We start from the raw sequence: 21,394 nt of genomic DNA, 5'->3' as shown, positions 1-21,394 counted from the left end.
CTTAGAAATAATAATATCTCTGAGAAATGTAGGGATCAAGGTATGGGGGCTTTGAACCAGTCATGTTGGAGCGATTCTGCATTGATGGCAATCTTATTTTTCTCCCTCTCGCTCTCTTTCAAAGAGAATAAGAAAAGGTAATCTGGCTTTGCCGTGCGGCTGTGGTGCTTAGCTTAAATGAAAATCTGGGAAGTGTGCAAATCCCGACTTTGATCTGCAGTTTCGGCGTGATGATGTCCTCCTCCCATTGCCTAAACTCTAATGCCTCGGCATGTTTCCCTTTCTCCGAGGTGTGTCTCTGCAATCCTAATTGTGCAGCCTCAATGGGAGAGCTTGCAAAAGAGATCCCCCTCTCTATCTTTACCTCTGTCTCCCTCCCTCCTGTGTCTACCTCATCCATTTCTCCTGCGGTTGTCCTTAATTCCCCTTTTTACTCTGCCTCGCTGTCCGCACCCCTTCATGAGAGACTGATGAGCGGGGAGAGGAGAATTATGGAAATGGGAAGGGGTGGGAAAAAAACAAACAGAATAACAGTGGGGCGCTAGCCAAGAAATAAATAGGAACGCAGTGGCGGCCAGAAAACGGACTGAGAGGGAGGAAAGCAACAACGAGAAGAAACAGTGGTGGAAGCAACATAGAAGCACGGGGATACGGCTGCCCACTAAAAGTCGACCGAACGTTTGTCGATGAAAAGAGTCTTAGTCGGGCAAGATTTCATTGGACAGGAAGTCGCAGTGAATAGAACAATCTAAATCAATCTTAATCTGGTATCAAAGTGTCTGCTAAATGTATCCGAACTGTTACAAGCCGAGCCCTTTAATTAAAAGCCTTGTGGGTAGTCTGGCAGGTTTGTTGTCGGAAGTTAGCCTCTCACACAGAAACTACAAGGATGTAGGTTATGAAGTTAGTCAGCAAAAAGTGAGACAAAGATGCTATGCTTCATGTATAGCAAATTTGAAAAGGTATGTGTGTTGCGTTGGCTACAGTGAAAGAATAAAGCGCCTGTTTCTCAGAAACACTCTTCACTACTTTGTTAGCTAGCTAGCTAACTAGGTAGGCCAAAGCTAAGTGAGTCCTCATTTAAAGAAACAAACAGTCTCCAAACTACAGGTCGAAGGACCAAATAAGATGACTTAAAATAAATGATCAGTCTGCGTTAGCAGTGTTTTTAGCAGGCGGGTCACATCCTGCATGCACTTATATTTTTTAAAGGCTTGTTAGCTTTGTACTTTTTTGGTGCGTGCGCTACAGTGAAAGAGTAAAGCACCTGTTTTATGCAACATTATTACAACATCTCAGAAACACACATGACTTCGTTCGTTAGCTACCTAGCTAGCTAAAAGCTAAGCCAAAGTTAACTGAATCCGCATTAAAGAAACAGTCTCCAAACTACAGTTCGAAGGACCAAACAAGAGGAGTTAAAATAAATGTTCAGTCTCATTGCACGTTGTTTAGATCATTAACGTTACTTCTTTTGCCGTTAGCATTGTTGTTACCTGGCTGTTCATTTCCTGCACACGCTGTAATACTTATATTTTAAAGGCTTATTACAGCTTTGTACTTTTTTTGTTGCGTGGGCTACAGTGAAAGAATAAAGCATCTGTTTTATGCTACGTCTCTTTGCTACTTTGTTCATTAGCTAGTTAGCAGCTAAAACCTAGCTAAATAAATCCGCATTAAAGAAACAGATAAGTCTCCCAACTACAGTTCAAGGGGGATGAAAGATGTGTTCCTTGCATGTTGTTCTGACACATTCAGAAACATTAGCGTCACCTCTTTTGCTGTTAGCATTGTTGTTAGCAGGCTGCTCATTTCGTGCCTGCTCTGTAATGCTCATACTACTACTTTTATGTACTCATGTAGCTCAGAGTTAACCTATCATTTAACTTGTTCAGCCTTGAAACTCAAACCATTGTCAGACACCACCCACAACATAAATACTTAGATAATTAAATTAACATCATAAACAAGCAACAACTAGTTGACTAGCAACATCTTAAGTGGGGGCAGCCCCACAGGGACAACATGCAGAAGGAATACAGAAGAAGTTGCTCGGTGCGACTGTTCGTCCCTCTGTGTCTCTTCCTCTCTCACGCTTGGTTGGCTGCATTGTTCAGTCAGGTACAGCGCCGTGTCACATCCACTCAGATGTCGCTGAAACAAGGGAAACCCGCTGAACCTGGCATGCCCTGGGAAGACGGGATAATGGCCGTAGGATGGTTGCGACGATAGAGGAGGGGTGGATTTGAGGTAACGACACTCCAGACACCTCTGCGGCGCGTCTGTAATAGCTCGTTAACAAGACGGGGGAGGCCTGAAAGCGGCGCTGGAAATTTACAGAGAACACGCCGCATCTGACCCCTGTATTTGCAGGAATCGACAGATGTTGTTGACAAAAGACAGGGAGAGACGGAAATAAGCGGCGGTCATATTGAAATGAAGCAAAGTTAAAAACAACCACGGCGACAATATCAATCTAATGAGCGCGCTGAGTGGAACAGCTGTCCGTGTTGATAACACCCCGAATGATATGCAGGTAGATCTTTCACCCAGCCGGCATCTGTCCTTCCCCAGTCAGTCCTTGATGCAAAGGCAAGCAGAGTGTGGGCTTATTGTGTGCTCTGCAGGCAGTCAAACACACACACACGCTCTTTCTTTGTATCTATCCATCACCCATCCATTTATCCATCCATTCATCAGTGTTTCACCTGCGTCCCGTGTCGATACTTACATGCCACCTGTACTTCTGTGCGCCTCTGCAGCAGGGCCCCCACCCGATTCCTCACGATGCAGCGGTAGAAGCCGGCATGGGAGCGGTCCAACGAAGGGATTAGGTACCTTTAATAAGCACACACACACACAGAAGACGGGAATGAGGATTCACTTAAATCACAGTAAACTAATTAAGACAAAAGTAGGAATCAAAACGGTACTAATCTAACGCACTAACACGAGCATTTGCAAATTTGTAAGCACAAACATACTGACAAGGAACACGCGCGCACACTCATACACACACACTTAAGACCATCTAATAGAGCAACAAGGGCACAGAGGACATCGGAGCTTAGCTGTTGTTTATTCCAACAATAATGATGCTCGAGAGGCTAACGCGGCTACCACAGCGAAGCCCTCCCCCAGGACACACACGCACACTTAGACAACAAACCCTTGCACTGAAATGTCTTCTATGTAAACACACACACACACGTAATTATGCACTAAATCCCCCCCCAGACAAAGGTTGAAGCCGTGCATCTCCAGCAGTTGACACTCTCCCCGTGACCTTGACTCCAGTGTCCAGCTGTGCCTGCAGTACCGCCTCCCCGCCAGGTGGAGGCAGCGTAACATGTCCTTTACAGAGCTGCTCTGCGGTGTGAGGACTAACAATTGGCTTGATGTATGTTGCATCTTGAGCCACATCTGGCGTTACAGCTGATGCCAGAAGATTAAGTGGCGAGTGATGATGACGGCTCTCATTTGTTTTGCAAACACTCAGCTAAAGCTGTAATTCAAACTCATCCTGCAAGATGCCATAAATGTACTGTAAATCACAGAACAATGTGACCACTACACAGCTTATACAGGCAACAACACACTTACATGTGCAAAGACACTCAGGATAAAGCACTTTAAGTGTGCAGTATTTACTTACATTTCACACTAGTAGAGCTGCACCAATTAGTCTATGTATTATTACTAAAGCGAAATGAACTTTCATTATTAATAAACTGTTTTCCAGGTAAAAATGCCAAATGTTTCACTGGTTTGAGCTTCCTTAAAGTTTAGTGTTGCAGCTTTTCTTTGTAATTTATGATAAATGAGGAGTCTTTGAGCTTTGTTGGACAAAAGAAGCAATTTGGAGACATTATTTTTGACATCCTATCGTCTAAACACGCAAACATGAAAATGGGCCATTTTTGCCTTTATTAGATTGGACAGCTGAGACAGGGAAGTATTGGGGGGGTGATGTGCATCAAAGGGCCGTGGGTGGGAGTCGAGCCGGCAGGACGCGGCCTCCATATATGGGGCGCCTACTCTACACAGTGAGCTAAACCAGAATATAGAATGAATATAGACTTTGGCTGCTGCGCCACACATCAGTAACCTTTTGACTCACTATCAAATGAAACTGAATTGTTAACACACCTGAAATTGGTAAAATGCACATGTAGAATCTTTAAAACACTCTTATTTTTTAGAATGTACAATTTAAATACGCTCAAATATACCTCGTTTTTACTTGTATTATTGAGACCTCGAGGTTATTTATTAAAGTGCAAGTATGCTGATGTCAGATGTCAAAAAGTATAGTTTAAAGTATCTGGAATTGAAACCTCACACCAACCAAAAGTGACCTTCGTGTCTTCAACTCAATCACTAAATTTAGTTTCACATTCTCAGACGTTTTTCTGATACAGAAAGATTAAAACATGTGGGGAAGTTTAATCTGACTCTGTAAGAGTCTCTCTTTAAAGGGTTTCACACATCCATCCATCCATCCATCCATCCATTATCTTAACTGCTTATTTGGGCGGCTGTGGCTCAGAGAGTCGGTCGTCTCTCAATTGGAAGGTTTGTGGTTCGATCCCTGACTGCTACAGTCACATGTCGAAGTGTCCTTGGGCAAGACACTGAACCCCGAATTGCTCCCGAAGGCATAGCCGTCAAGTATGAATGGGCATATCTGATTGGAGATTGGCACTTAGGCCATCAGTGTGTGAATGAGTGTGTGAAAGGGTGAATGTGACATGTCGTGTTAAAGCAGCTTTGAGTGGTTGGAAGACTAGAAAAGCTATAAGTACAGTCCATTTACCATTTGCTTTTCCTGTTCAGGGTCGCAGGGGGGGCTGGAGCCTATCTCAGCTGCCATTGGGCGAGAGGCGGAGTACACCTGAACTGATCGCCAGCCAATCACAGAGACGGACAACCTCACATTCACACCTATGGGCAAGTTAGAGTCACCAATGAAACTAACGAGCATGTCTTTGGACTGTGGGAGGAAGTACCCGGAGGGAACCCACGCATGCACGGGGACAACATCCACACAGAAAAGGCCCACTTCGAACCGGGATTCGACAGCACTAACCGCTGCAGCGCTTTCCACACACACGCACACTCCACTGTTAGACTACCCATCTATCGGCTTCAGACAGAGACTCCTGCAGATTCTCATCAGTGATCAATGTTTTGCTCTGCTGCGTGCACGTGTCTCTCGGAGATCTACACACCGGGAGAGATTACATCAACGGCACAGTGAGCGTGTCTATTTTGGTTCATTGAACTAATTCATTTCAGAGATCAAGCATCCAGACGGCTCAGCACGCCAGGCATCAACATTTTAACTGCTTTCCAATAACTAATAAATGGCGGAGCGGTGGGAGATGTATGGAGCGGCCAACTGTTAAAGTGTGCACACAGAGTCTCTGATGGCATGTTTGATGGCAGATCGTAGAAGTTGCGAACGAGCCTACAGCGAGTTGTACATGTTTAATTCGAGCCGCTCTTGCGCAACACACTCTTGTCAAAATAAATACTTGTTGTGGGAGGTGAAACAGTTGCCACCAGGAGTGTGCTTGCCATCTTTGCTGTCACATTCCCGCATGATATGTGCTCGAGAGTGCTTAGCGCGCTGCCAGGCGGAGTGTCTGAGTGTAACCGGCGATGACAGCAGGCCCCGGTTTCTTTAGTAACCGCATGCAACTCGTCTGAAAGTTTTTTGTCATTTAACCTTTTGTTGAAAGAGTTGGTTTAGCTATGAATAAATGTTTGGAAAGAGCACGAGCGAATGAAAGAGAGTTCAGGAGGGCTTTTAACAAGCTGTTTGCAGGAACTTCTGGATACCCGGAGCTAAGATTGAGGAGTGGTGAGTCACAACAGAAGCCGTCATCAAAGTCTAAAATAAGCGATTCTCTGCTTTCTTTTTCAGCTAAATACGCAGATGATTAATAAAATTCAGGCAAAAGTTTTTCCAGCTGCCAAAGGCTAAAGAGAAAAGGATGAAATGAGAAGATACTTTCTAAGAAGCAATGAAAAATTAAGTAACCAAACACTGCCGAAACCAAATATCAAATGTAAATATTTTAACACACCCGTCCGCCGAGAAACAGAATCTCTTTTGAACTCCTTGTGATTTTGATGAGGCAAAAAATCCTCCTTTTAAGTAGTTTTTCGACATCTCTCCCTTTTGGGTTGTTCAGGGTAATGTTGCTTAAATTTCACTGATGGATGATCAAATATAAAACAGCAAATGAAAGGAAAAACCAGCCGTCGAAGTTGAAGCAGCAGGATGAACGTCGTGTTCTGTGGAGGAGATTCAACAGGTCTCCGAGCTGGATGGAAACAAAACTCTTTTCAAGGATGTTCAGTCGTTTTGAGTGTCTATGTTGGCTGCTTCGATTAACCCTTTGAACTCTGCAGTAAAAATGAATACATTGATGTTTTTGCCTATTGTGAAGTCATGTCTTTCAGTATCTTCAAATGCTTCACATCCCTGGAATCTGAACAACCTAAAGATGATAGAAGAAATTAGTTATGCTCTAACTATCCCGGTTTTTCCTATCTTAAATAGGATTATGCTAACAAGCAGCCTGATCCATGCCACTCCCTTTGCACCACTTGTAACATAACATAAGAAAGTCATCGACAAACCTAACCCTGACCAAGAAAGAGTCTTAGCTTTCAAATGCAAAATATGGAAGTATCTTGTCGGGCTGTACAATCAATCGAACATTAATCCCAATCGTGATTTTGGCTTCCCACGATTGACGGTGCTATTGACGTTTGAAAAACTCCGCCTGTAGAAAAACTCTGCTGCATATCAAATCAAGCGCTCCCTAAACTAACAGCCACTCCTCCAGGAGGCGATCGACAGGTTTTTGCTTCGCTTATGGGGGAGCTGACAAAGTCATGTCATGAGCGCCGCCTAGCAGCAGCTGTTTAGAGTGGAAGAGTAAACGATTATTAAATGCATTTTAACCTATGTAGCTCCAAATCAAAACAAAAGTTATCTCATGACACTTTAGATATAAAGCAGGTCTAGAATGTTCTGTTTGTTATATTATTTACAGAGACCCAACGTCACTCCATCATGAGCGAGCACTTGATAGAAGAAAGTGGCCATTTCCTTTTAACAGGCAGAAACCTCGGGCAGAACCAGACTCATTGGTACACAGCCATGTGCCGCGACCAGACGGGCCTTAAACAGGAGAGGATATGGCTCCTTTAAGGCCGCCTGCGGGAGGTCAATAAAAACATAGAAGGTCTTAGGGCCTGTGTCCACCACTGGCGTTTTTTGAGCCGCGACTTCAATTTCAGAGCGCTTCTCTCCAGCGCTCACTGTTGCTAGGTTACGAAAGTTGTCTCTTGGTATTGACCCTTTTAAATCGCTCTGTATGCTTAATATTTGCTTTTATTCATGTACATTTTACAAAACAATGGAAAGGAATCGTGTCCTGGCATTAGCAGCAGCTCTAGACTGGAAATCTTACCCACGTTGATATCAGAAGTCCCGCCCCTTCTTGATTTTGATTCGTCGTTGTTGAGGGAGAAGTGACGTTAACAAGCGCAGTGGAGTTCAACTGAGAGCGCAGCGACAAAAAACAGCCAAGGGTGTTTTTGCATTGAGGACACTGAGCGCTGAACTGCACCCAAAACGCTGTAAGTGGACACAGGCCCTTATATTTGTTGTGACAAACATAAGATTGCTGCGAGCAGCCTCAGCTTGTAGCTTAGCACAATTGTTTTTTGTGGAAAAAAAGAGAGTTTCCCCTTTCCCAATCGGCCACCATGAACATGATCATTGAGACAATTTTGGCTTGTGTTATTTCTATACCTGAAAATATGCAAAAAGCTCCCTTTGAAAGTGCTGCATTAACAAACAGCTGGGAGTGATGGAAAGCTCTTAATGTGTATAACAAAAAAATGAAGCTGCATCAAACCTCATTAGCGGCAGCGTCAGTTGGACCCGAAGGACTAAATGAGTTTTAGCCCAAAGTCTGTTAAGGCTTAATCAACTAATCAGGAGGCTTTATTAATGATGTGTGACTCCCTTCATATGTTCCATCAACTAAATGAATACAATTACGTATATGTGTTCGGCATAAATGGAGGGGAGATGAGGCGAATATGATGGAATATTATGGAAAAAGAAGACGCATTAGACTTTGGGTAGAGACGAAGCAGAGAGCTGACAGGTGGTGTCGCTGCTCCAAGTTTAACCCCGCCGAGGCCTACCGAGAATTCACCCCACAGCCAGAGCCTTCAGGGTGACTTTAGACACTCTCTCTCTCACTCTGTCCGTCTCCCTCCTTCGCTCTGTCCCTTATATAATGAATACAATTAACCTTTGCGGAGCTGAGCGCGTTGGCAGCAGGTTGGGGGAGTCAGTGGGGGCCTCGCTGTGTTGGACAGAGATTGATTGATGTTCCTGTGGTCAGCGCACTCCGTCAGATCCCCTTTAATTAGCCCCACTTCGGAGAAATGATTAGACGGAGGAGTGGCAGGGAGAGACGGGAAAGAGAGGGACAAGAGGAAGAGGGAGGACTGGGTGTGAGCCGGGTCAGAGGATTGAAGAACGAAAAGGCGAGGGGTAGAGGAAGAGGGAGGGAAAGATGAAGAGATTGCAGGGGATGATTGACAAAACAATAATCCTCCAGTTAGTGTGGCTGCAGTGCTCTTTACGGAGACAATACATCCCATAATAATATCAAACCTGTGCCCTGATTAGCTCCAATAACATTTAACTCATAACTGTGGCAATACAGTGAGATTATAAACCCTCATACACACATCACAGGACATAAATCTAACTCTAAATCATGATAGAGGTGTTAAACCACCATTGTTTCTATTTGCCACTAGGAGGCGAATCCACTGGCTGGAGAAAGAAGTCTGATTGTATAGAAGCAGATGAGAAAATGACAAGACTTCGCACTCGATTTTTTAACTCAGTAAACATTTTCCATATACTTTTGTGGCCTTAATTGCTTGTTTCAAGTCTTTTGCAATACAGCATAATGCTCGTTTTATGTAGATAGATGTATTTTTATTGTTATTTCATATCTAATACAAAATGGAAAAATCTGTATGTGCAACCATACCCTCATACATACATTAAAATACCATATAAAACTTTACTGAAACTAAAGCTACTAAAATGCTAAAAGCTAAAAATATAAAAAATAAAAAAAATGTAATTAATAGTAATAAAAAAGTAATAAATTATGATAAAAATAGTGGCTACCTTTGCTAACACAGCAGTTTGTCAACCAGGACAGAGACATTACAATGTGTCCAAGTATGCACCAATATGGTCAGGTCTGAATATGGTCATGTCCAAATATGGTCACGACCAAATACAGTAATGTACCAATATGGTCATGTCCAAATATGGTCACGACCAAATACAGTAATGTACCAATATGGTCATGTCCAAATATGATCACGTCTAAATATGGTCATGACCAAATATGGCCACTTCTGGTTCCGAAAACCAAGATGGTTGCGTCCAACATTCCGAACTCCAGGCTTCAAAATGCTACTCCTCAAACCAATGGGTGACGTCATGGTGGCTCCACCCACTTCCTATATACAGTCTATGGCTTAAATGCATTTGCTCACTTTTTTTCTATGATTTTTGTTTCTTTAACTTTTTTACTAAACAAACAAAGAAAAACTGATCCAAAATGTGTCTTTGGCGATACATCATGTCACGCAACGCTCATTTTACAACCCATAATAAAGCAGATGCATCGCACAGTTCGTCACGGCTCACTTATAATGATGCTTTTTGGTGTTATTGTGTTGTTTGGAGCCTTTGAAAAGGTCGTCGCCCTCTCATGGCAGTTTAAAAGCACTCTACTTTTGTTAATGAGCTCGTTATGACTTCAACAGCTTGTACATTTAGTATCACACAAACAAAAGCAATAAAAGTAGACAATTAAAACTTTTGACAGTGTTTATTTCAGGGATCATTGATTTATGTGTGTCATTATCCTAACAGGATAACTTTCAGCTTTTCATTTCAAGACTTCCATCAGAGCAAACAAGTGAAGTAAAAAGCTCCTGTGTGAAGCAGCTCATCATTGTAACCAATCAAATCAATACATTTCTGAGCAGATCTCCTTTGAAAGTGTATTGAATCATGTATTGAGATCATGTTCTTAACTCTATAGGCTGAGGGTCTTTATACCCATCCCCTCCTAATACCCGATACACAGCCTACAACACATGACAGGTAATGGCGACTTGTGGATTAAGCTGCTGGAAATCAATAGTGGGTAATTTGTCTGCAGGCCCAGAGAGACCGCCTCCACATGTTACATGTTTACTGAGGGTTTAACAGATGGACAACTGTCTAGAGGGGGCAATTTACTGAAACTAATGTGAACTGTATTTTGTAACTCATTCTTACATATCAATCAGTCGGCATTATCATTTTGTGCTCTGTACAGTTTGTCATCTTTGATCCCTATTAATACATTTTCCCATGTACAGGTACACTTGTTACATACAGTCCCACATGGTCATACATTATAAAGCAGTGTGGCATCTCTAACATGCATCATGTAAAAAGTAAAAGTCCATGCATCTGCTTGGATGGATGCTGAGGTAATGATTGGAGCACCTCGCAAGGCAGCTGCACCAACTTACTGATATTGAAAAGCTTTGCTTTAGTGCTGACCGATGTGTGTCAATACCAATTACTGTACTGTATGTAAAGATGGACCCTTCTCCATCTACTCTCATTGTGCTTATTTAAGGCTACTGTTAATTGGAGCCAGATATCCCGCCCCTCCGCTAACCAAACACAAATTGAATCTGTGTATTTAACAGCAGACCGGCATCTTGTGTTGTTCATGGAAAGTTCACTGAATAGTTATTTAATTATGCCTACTCTGCTAATGTGGAAAAGATCGGCTGCAGGAGCCGTATTTGTCAACAGAGCTGTCAATCACGAGGTCACACCCCCTTTTTATAGCATCAAATAACTAATTAAAAGTAAACTTGTCAGAAAAATAAACACTTGGACATAAACCAGCATGATAAGAACTAACTATAATGACAGAAACCATGTTTGAGGAAAATTTATTTGACGTGTATTTTGATTTTATAGTTTGACTCATGTCCCATCTGTTAACATGGAGGAGGCGGGCTTTATGACCTATTCTGCAGCCAGTCAGCAGGGGGCGATAGAGAGGGTTTGGCTTCACTTTTAAGGTGTTGTCATGTAATACTTTAGTCTTGCTAACTTACTTGATCATATATTTCCTGATTTGAACACAGAAATCAAGAGACGTTGCTAATGTGAGACTTCAAGCTGGGATAGGCAAACTTTGGAAAGCTATGTTTTTAAAGTATACAGCCAGAAAATGTCAATGCACTTCCTCACTTAGGTGCAGACAGAATCCGCAAGAGAGTTGTCAGTTCTTCATGTTTCAGGCTAACTTTCTCTGCCATCCTTGTGCTACTAGCTCACTAGCTTTGGCTTGTGGAAGACTCGGACAGAACGAGGGCACTGGAGGAGTACACATCAGTAGGCAGGTTAGCGAGCTAGCCATCCAATAAATTAATTTGGTCATACTGAATTGATTGCACACAGCAGCCGATGTAGAGGATGTAAAGACAAGTGTATTGAGTAGAACAAAAACAGCCTCTAAAATGTATCGTCTACTTTAAATTTAAGCCACAGTTCTTGTATGGCTGCTTGTGCTAGGACTCCATTTAACTCTGATGAATTAGATTTACTACATTTTGTTAAAAAAAATTGTTTTGTCGACATAAATTGTTCAAATTGTTGCGCAAATTCCTCTCAAAAAGGTAGTAGATAAGTGTTTTTATTGGGGAGCACTTAATTTTTCAGAAAGCAGACAGTTTGCAGAATCAAATATAGTTTAAAAAGCAGACTTTTAATCAGACACTCGGCTCCCTGAGTGTTTGTCCTTCATCAAATCAGCTGATCATCTGCTAATTTGCGTGTAAATAACTTCATTTGTGAGCTCACGCTATGAATAACATTTCCCACATTATCCGTCCCACATCTCTGACTTTTACTGAAGCTCTTTTCTTTGGCTCTGTGACACGTGTGGTGTGTTCGAAATGACTGATACCGGCAGTCACACATACTTTGAGGGTTCTGCGCGGGTGTGTTTGCATCAGAGAAGAAGCCGACAGACACCAGCACCCCTGCCGGCCCCCTTTTGAATGTAGGTCAGCGCTAAACGTTCTGGAGCCTCAGCGGTATGTTCCTGTCACACCATACCAAACGGTAGACACAACATGTTGAGAAGTAGCACTATAATGTGTCATCAATATGATAATTATACATTGTACCTTCACACTGCGTGCTGTAAGTGGTGTGTCACATGAAAGGTTGGACATTCAGTGCATTGGTTTGTATAATCAGATGTCCTTGTGCCTCATAATGCCCGCCTGAGGATCGGCCATCAGAAAGGCAGCCGTACCTGCCGACACTGAAACTCATTCACGGTGAGTGTGCACAATAATACGGACGCTGCCTTTTTTTTCTTTCACAGCCACTTTCTGACTCGCTCACTAGTACACTGCAGAAAACAAGGGATAAGCGAGCGCAAGGGGAGAGAAAGGTAAAAAACAAAATCCATTGTATCCGGAGGGATGTGGAGGAGAATGCCAGGGAGACAGAAAATGGACGTTTTTTTAGTTACAGAAGGAAATCCATTAAGGTCAGTCGCAGTGAGACACTGCCCGCCCGCCTGCCTGCCTGGCTGGCTGGCTGCTTCTGTCCGAGCCCTGACAGTCTGAGCCTGACAGTCCCCGATTCAAGCACAGAACAAAGTGCAGGCAAGTTAACTGGATGTTACTGCCTCTCGTTCTGCTTAGCGAGAACACTGATGATCTCATTAGAAATAACTTGAAGAAGCTGAAATTAAATCAAATAGTCTGAATTGAACAAATCAGTAGAACCACTCAGCTGAACAAATGACGATTAATTCTGTTGCCTGTGTATTAGAACGTCTTTTATCTGATGTTCTGTGCAAGTATTTAGAATTATGACTTAAGTTGGGCAGGCAGTTATTTTTAGGACAGGATTTAATTTAATAGGATTTTAGGACAGATTAAATTTAAGTTATTTAATCTGTTAAAGGCTCTAAATATTTCATTATTGTCTTTTCTGAAGCACGATGTTACCCGTATTGACAAGAGCTATGATTCACAATCTGAGAGCCAACCCTCGTCCAGTATAGCAGCTTGGTCCGTGGCCCTACGCTTCACAATATCTCAATCTAAGTACAACATCAGTTTGGCACGTGCAGGGCCGTGCCGTGAAGTGCAACGCCCAGTCGCACTTTCATAATAAAGCAATCGAGCTATAGATAAGAAATAACCATCATCATGAGGACAGATTTTCAAAATAAAGCTTGCCGCCAAACGTTTTACACTTTTAAGACTTTCGGTTAAGGTTGCAAAACGGTACAGAGGCCACAGTTGTCGATGCAGCGGCCGCAGGCTTCTCCTAGTAGTTCCTGTCTCTCTTCAGCTGTCCTATTAATAAAGGTGAGAATGACCTAACAAATTATCTTTAACAAAGAAAAGGTGGTGAAATGGTCGCAGATTATTTCAGCACCAAAACTACTTAAATATATATTATAAGGAAAAAGATCATGGTTTGGTTTTGTTAAAGTACTTACATACTTAAAGTTATAATCTCTTAGTTCTCAGCTTTGTTCTATTTGGCGGCACCTTTATGGCGACAGAGAAGTCCACGGTTGGCTCCGGTTGTAACTCTTGATTTTCCTCGCTGACGGTCGCTTTCCTTTTTAGCCTGTTTGCCTTCATCTGAGCGTCGAGTTTGTTTCTTTTTCTTTGGATTGTCACTTATTTTTGAAGTTGTATCTGTAGTCATCCATCTTTTCTTTCTTTGTTCAGCCATAGTAGATTACTGATTGTAATTGACTATTGGGTAACTAACACTGTATTTGGCGTAACTAACGTAACAAGTACATAAGGTACACTTTACATAACATACAAAAAGTCAAATTCTTAAAAGAAGTCAACATTTACTACATTTTCTATTTCGTAAGTCAACTTAAACACCACATCTAACCAGTAAGCAAGTGGATCCTATAAGGGTAACAACAGTCATATTTTAGCTGCTGGTTTTGAACACTTGGGACTGACAACAGGCTGCAGGAGCTCTACTCTGCCTCGTGTCAGAGCCTTCACAAGGAGACAGACAGGAGGCAGACACGCAGGAAATCAATGCAGATTAAGTGGAGAGAGAGTGGAAACTGACTCAACAGAATACATTCGTTGTAATATAACTTCACTCAGTGAAACAATGAAGTGTGGCAGTATGAAACAACAGCAGCAGCAGCAGAAGTAAAAGCAGTGCAGTGAGTAGTGAGAAACGGTGCCAGACTGAAGGACACAACGAGCAGGGAGGAGGCAGATGGAGCATGAGAGTAAAAAAGTGAGTGAACAAACAAATTTGAATGATGTACGTAAATACACGGGACCCCTCGCTTATTACAACTCGCTAACAAGCAAACAGGTTTGGCTGCGTCTTAAAGTTTGTATGCAGAATTCAGAAAGTAAAAAAAAAAAGACTTTTTAACTGTTTCCAATTTGTCTGCTGCCGGATGAGTCTGCTCATTTGGGGAGTCTGGGATTGTTTATGACAAATTATGTTCATGGAAGCCAAAATCAGATGAAGTTAAAGGTGGTTTTAGCTTACAGCGTAATTTGTTTTTGTAATTCTTGCTGGGATATACTTCTGTGATTATAAAAAAAACATCATTAAAAGTTGAAACAAGCGAACATTTAGGAGAGGAACAAGAAAAAGAAGCATAAAACGATACCAAATCCTGCTCCCGTGAGATTAAAGGTATTTAGAAGGTTTTCGATCACGTCTTGTGCTGCTCTTCACTTAAACGCTACAATCTTACTCATCAAAGACAAAGGATCATTTTGTTGGTATTCCTCAGGGTGTTTTAGAGTTTATCATTTCCTGGGAAACAAAAAACTGTTTATCATCCTGCACTTGTGGGCGTGTACTAATTAGGCGTCCAATGAAACACCTTCTTAAATGTTTATGCCCCTCCCCCATGACAAATGTTTTCTTCCAGTTAGCAACTGACGCATCGGGCCTACAAGCCACCTAGCTGGTGGTAATGGGTCATCACAATGTCTCTCTCTAAAAAGATGGATAGCATGGCTTTGTTTGAAATGCTATACTACATACTCTATACTACTTACTACATACTACATACTATAAACTACATACTACATACTATAAACTACATACTATATACTGCATACTGTGTTCGGCGGTAGTATGGAGAAGCTTTTTCATTTAGCAGTATGCTACGACAGGCGGAAGTAAACAATAACTGCCGCTCCTTTAGCTTTAGCGCCCCCTTCTGCTGGAATGCTGCTGCTGTGACGCTCCAGCGCTTTGCATTGTGGGATACAGTAGGCGAGGTAGACTGGTCCGACGCATACTGGAGATTTTCTCCAAATCAGTACGACATGCGGGCGTTTTTGTTTGCATGCTGCACACTACATTTTGGCCATATCAGTACGTACTGCTAGTATAGTATAGCATTTCAAACACAACACATGACAGCTCCCTCAAAGTGAAGCCGAACCCTCTCTATCGCCCCCTGCTGACCGGCTGCAGTATAGGTCATAAAGCCCGCCTCCTCCATGTTAACAGATGGGACATGAGTCAAACTATAAAATCAAAATACACGCCAGATACATTTTTCTCAAACATGTTTTCTGTCATTATAGTTAGTTCTTATCATGCTGATTTACGTCCAAATGTTCATTTTTCTGTTTATTTTTAATGAGTTATTTGATGCTTTAAAAATGATGATTGACAGCTCTGTTGACGAATGCGGCTCCTGCAGCCGATCTGTTCCCAAGTAGCAGAGTAGAGGAGGAACGACGAGAGGAGACGTAACTAAAACAATCACTACAGTCATTGAAGTTTCTGAACGTCTGCTTCAGACCGACACAAGAAGCTGTTCTACTGTTAAACACGCCGGCGTGTGGGATCTTTGCTGGGTTTTTTTTGGTAATTCAAGTGTGTTTTGGTAAACGGAAGTGGCCACCCGCCGATCTCTACTGCGCAGACTCCAAATGACGTCATCAGCACAAGATGGCAGCGCCCGCCACAGGGAGCATTTTGGCTTCAATGAGAGCAGATGGAGACATTGGTCATCACATTTGCCAATTATTATCTGTCACATTACTTCCTGTTCCTGCTAGCTGTACTCTCACTTTGTAACTAACATTTATTCATTAAATTTAATGTTTTGAAACTCCAATCACGTGTTTTAAATCATCATTAATTTTGTCGGTGTGTGCGCTCCAAAGGCAGAAATCATTTTACACACACTTAAAAAAAAAAATCTTTGCTCCTTCGCCCCCCTTGCTTTTCCTTCATCTCCATCTAGTTAGCAAGCCGAGCTCGACGTCCATTCCCCCAGACATGCAATAATATTGTATTGAACTTGTTAATTTGTTCAGAGACACCATGAAATTATGTCTGTTAAAAAAAAAGAAAAACTCTCCAGCCCAGGTGTAGTTAAGGTGTGAGGGGATTAAACGGAGGCAGGATGGAAGGCAGAGAAGGATGGGGTGTGGCGTTTTAGGGACATTTACATTAATATCCATCTATAGCTGTAAAATGTTACTACTTTCAAATGTGATTGTCATTTTTAGTTTGTTTTTTTGTCTGATTTGTGAACAGCAGACACAAAGAAAGCAATGCCTTTGTTGCGCTTGTATTGTAGGCAAAACTAATTTTCCTCCAAGAAAGGACACACACACAACAGAGAGCGTGAAATTGTGATGCCGAGTCTGTCACGTTGTCTCCATCGTGCTTTCCCATTTCCTTTTATCGCTAACTGTTGATTAGATTACTTCTACTGTTGTTGTGTTCCCCCATCGTGTTTGTTAAGTCCTTTCCCTTTACTGACAGTCTGTCTGTCTCATTACAGACTGAAAATCAGGCGAGAAGGTTACTATTCCCTACAGGAAACAGAGGCCTCACTCCACCAACACATCCAAGAACCGATTGACAAACAAAAAACGACTCCTGAGGTTTGATTAATAATTAACTGTCTTAATTAAGTTGCTGGGTTAATTGGCAGCATAAAGGCTGGGGGGCGTGTCAGGTAAACACCCCTGAGGGTTTACAGTCATGTGATAGGAAGCCATTATGCTGCTATGCCGTTTATTTATAGAGAAATTGATCTACTGAAGCATTGTGTGCGGGATAATTCGCTGGCTTATGGGTTCAAAACTCCTTAATTGTATCGGACGTAATCTTCTATCTTAATTAAGTTGACTTTTAATTTGGAGATAAATCTTTTAAATGATTATTTGCAAACAAAGAGAGCTGAACGCTCGCCAGCTGATAATGTGAGTGTACTGTATGTGTGTGTGGCTGCCTGGCGCTTAGTTACTACAGCATGCAGTTGATGTTTCTGTTATGTGACAGCAGTCAATGCTAAGCCCATTCCCTCCCGAGTGTGGCCCTAAAATGTGCCACTCTTTTACCTATCCCGGCGCTCTCACTCTCTCTTTCACACGCTCACACACCTACGTGTTGAATAGTAATGCCCGCACACACACCTGGCGGTATTGATCGGCCGCCAGAGGACACAAGGTCAAGTCGCTCGGTGTCAATATTTAAAGCAGCACTCAGCTCTGGGGACCTCCACCGTAACCTCGTTAATATGGGGGGTCTGCTCTGTTCAAAGGCTCTCTGGCATCTTGCGACTCGGGGATTACGGAGGACGGCGTGCCCACGTACACATGACATATACATACATGAAGCTATGGAACTGCATCAGTGCTCATTCCTCATTGCCAACATACACAAAAGAAAGCACGAATGTTGCACTTAAGGCCTGAGATCATCCATTCTCCTTCCTAACTCTTCAAACACAGCTGCATGAGTACTAGCCTAATGAGTCAAAATAGGACTCTGTAGGTACTCTAGTGTCATATGTGGACCCTATCCTGTAGCTTAGTAGGTTGATGTGCCCTTGAAGTCAGGTGATGTTGTACGTAACGCCCAAAAAATCTGCTTGGTTGTGGCGATGGATGGGTCAAACAGAGACAGCTTGGACATATTTGGACCCAACGTGGTGCCTCTCTGGCATCATATCTGGTCACTGTCCTCTAGCTTATAGTTTGGATGTGCTGTTGTATTTGATGTAGTATGACGAACACAAAGTCCACTTGGGGTGGAGACAGGAAGCGATGGATGGGTCAAGCAAACAAAGGACTTTCCTGCATTCCTGTGCATGCAGTCAACGTTGTCTTCCTTAGAAAGTGGTTGGTCTGCCAGAGAGGGTAGGCGGAGCTAAACGGCTGCTTTTCCGCTCTCTGCAAGTGTTGCGAGTAAACAGTAATCTACTATGGCTGAACAAACAAAGAAAAGATGGATGACTACAGATACAACTTCAACAATAAGTGAAAATCCAAAGAAAGAGAACCAAACTCGACAATCAGATGAAGGCAAACAGTCTAAAAAGGAAAGCGACCGTCAGCGAGGAAAATCAAGAGTTACAACTGTAACAAAGGGAGCCAGCTGTAGATGTCTGGTTAAATTGGGAAGTGTGTTCCCAGAATTACTGTAAATCACCATTAGGTGGCGCCCAAAAAAAGATTGACAGTTTAACCAACCGAGTTGTTTTATTGCTTTGATACTAACCAAATGGCGATCTCTTTCCAAGGTAAACAATGCGTGAATTATTGTTGTACGGACTTATTTTGAAAGTCCAACCTCATCTTAAGGTTTCATTTTTCACTATTTCAAAAGTTTACTTTTATTCCAAAATGTATTCACACATTAAGTTGACACTAAAGCACCTAAAAGAAGATTAACATGTCTTCCCCTCAGCGCCTACATAGTCCGCCTGTATATGTACACAATATTCTGAAGGCCTCTGTTTCTTGTCACCACAGGTGTCCTTGCCACTCTTAGCGGACAAATAAAAACCAACCACTAGGAAATGTTGCCTTTTCAACAAATGCATCTACATAAACTGGTGTTAAATCCTACTTTATACTCACATTCACTCCCACATGCAGAGTCCTAAGCAGCTTCGTGCCTGACTACTTGTTTAATCGCCCGTTCTATCGCTCAATCGCTCACCCAATAACACAGTTAAAGGAGCCCCGAGGCTCCAGCAGACAGTGTTGTTCTTCACTACAGTCCATTCTGATCAATTGTTAAAGCATCTGTGTGTCACTTGTGCCCTTCCCACCCCGACGTTCCCACTCCGGTCTTATCTTCCTCCAGAGATTGTCAGGAGAAAGGCCCGGCTCCATCGACAAGGCGGATTTTGCTTTCACGTTAACCCTCTGTAGATTCTCACATATGACCACAACAGTTCAGCTAAGATCAGCAAAGTGTGTGTCTATGAGCTTTCTTTCAATCCTCTGGTGCCTCATTTACACTGCTCTCTGCACACACACACACACACACACACACTCATACAGGAACATAGAAGACACGCTGCTTTCTGAGATAAGAGCGATGTTTGCCCCACTCTAGATCTTCCAGTTATCATTAAAGATGCTTTATCTCCTGACCTAACCCTCATTCACACTGTTTCGCTTGTGCGAAGACTCTCTGGAGGGAGGGATGGAGGTCGCAGAGGCACGAGGGGAAACAGAACGGCCGAAAAAGAGAGAGAGAAAGCAAAACAGCAAAGAGCTACTTCTTTATTTAGTAGGCTATTCCATGGTCAGCTATAACTGGCTGTGCTGCAAATTTATGTGCAGAATACTCCACTGCCCTACAGGGACGCTGAGCAATAACACGGTTATGGTGAAGAAAAGGGTTTGAAAGTTTGGAGCCTGAACTGAACAACACCACACCAACAAAATGTCTATAGAGACAGACAGTGAGGTTTTGCTACAGTGCTAGCTAAGCAAGGGTAACGTTTGTTAGCTTAAAATAAGCGTAGTTAAGCTTACTTTTTTCTGTGTGAATTTGATTTAGCTACCTCATGTCTTTGCTAATGACTTAATCATATGAGAAATAACAGAAGTAACTGCAGGAAAATGGTGGAATATTAAGCTTAGCTTAAGCTAGCAACAGCTAACGCCGAACTATTTTAAGTTTAAGTATCAAATTACAACATGATACATGTATGCTGAAGTCTGCATGGTCACTGAGGTTATTTCCTCTGCACATTCTGCCAATGTAATGCCAGAATACTGTAGCTGCTGTAAGCTAAAATGCTTTGGCTCGGTTTTAAGCTAGCTAAGTTAAAATGGGGAGATTTGGCTTGGATCAATTACTGTTACAATTACAAGTGGTCCAAATGTTCCTTCTGATTTATTGACGTTTTTGCTTTCTCTTCTCTCTCACTCAAAGTTGTCGCATTTGACCATACCTGTACTCCAGTGAGAAGCGCGTCAGCTCCGTGCTGTTGTGGATCCATTTGAACTCCAGTGGCCAGCTCCCCTCAGCCATACAGGTCAGCACCAGCCTGTTGCGTTCCAGGTGGAGCTGGCTACGCACCGGCTCCGTCTTGAAGTAGGGAGGCACGTCATCTGTAGAGAAAGAAAAAGAAGACATTTATATTTTAAATTGAGACACCTTTGTTGCTGCAACAAGGCAACGGAAATTCCTCAAAAGCGTCTCAATAAAGAACACCCACTCTTAAATCCCCCACAAATCCATGAACCCGGAGGCACAAATTCGCACATGAAAAGAGAGACTAAAGTATGACAAGAACAAAGAGTGAGCTGTCGGGATAAAAGCGAGAGGAGCAAATTTATTTCATGTGACTTTATCTTTCATCATGATTAGGTTGGCTTACGTGAGAAGGAAACGTCGTGTTGTCAGACTATTGTGAAACATTTGTACAGAGACGCAGTGGCAGCTGACGCTTACATCTCTGTGACTCTAACAGATTGTAGGTGGTCAGATGCTCGGATCTCACCTAAGACAAAGCTAACTGTGCTGTATTTGATTATCACCAGCTTGTAAACGGCAAGCTGCCACACTCCAGATGGAAAACCCTTTCTGAACGTGTCCAATTCAGAGCCGTTTAATCTCCTGCGAGGCACTGTTACTTGTGTTGGGTGATCTTAACTTGCTCTGGGAGCGTCAGGGAAGACGAAGCAGAGGCATCAATGTCGTGAAAGATTGCGCCTGTATAGCCTGCTCTGTGTATCTGTGTGTCAGTTACACATTGGCGCTGTGCTCCTCTTTCCTCCGAGCAAGTCAGAGCAGACAGGAGAGGAGTGAAGCCGAGGAGGAGGAGGCATGAAATCCTTCACCATTGGTTCGCCTCCACTCGGTCTCGCTTCATCTTTTCGCTCTTTCTGTGTTTCTCGAACACGCTCTGTCGAGTGTGAAGGAACGGATTGAGAGAGA

The 21,394-nt window shown here is 42.7% G+C and overlaps 1 protein-coding gene across 1 annotated transcript in view; it reads right to left on the bottom strand.

Moving 5' to 3' along the window:
* Positions 1-20,485, bottom strand: part of sdk2b (sidekick cell adhesion molecule 2b) — a 107,049-nt gene extending 86,564 nt beyond the window's left edge. The window contains exons 1-2 of the mRNA XM_069664046.1: positions 20,406-20,485; positions 2,732-2,838 (exon numbers count right to left, since the gene is read on the bottom strand). Coding sequence (XP_069520147.1) covers positions 2,732-2,838; positions 20,406-20,485 — 187 coding nt within the window. The remainder of the gene's footprint in view (positions 1-2,731; positions 2,839-20,405) is intronic.
* Positions 20,486-21,394: the final 909 nt, after the last annotated feature.

The sequence above is a fragment of the Semicossyphus pulcher genome, unplaced genomic scaffold (genome assembly GCF_022749685.1).
Source record: "Semicossyphus pulcher isolate SPU_LCO1_2020_fin unplaced genomic scaffold, fSemPul1.0.p SCAF_16, whole genome shotgun sequence".
NCBI lineage: Eukaryota > Metazoa > Chordata > Actinopteri > Labriformes > Labridae > Semicossyphus > Semicossyphus pulcher.
The sequence above is the reverse complement of the archived record's forward strand: the minus strand, read 5'-3'. Positions and strand labels throughout refer to the sequence as shown.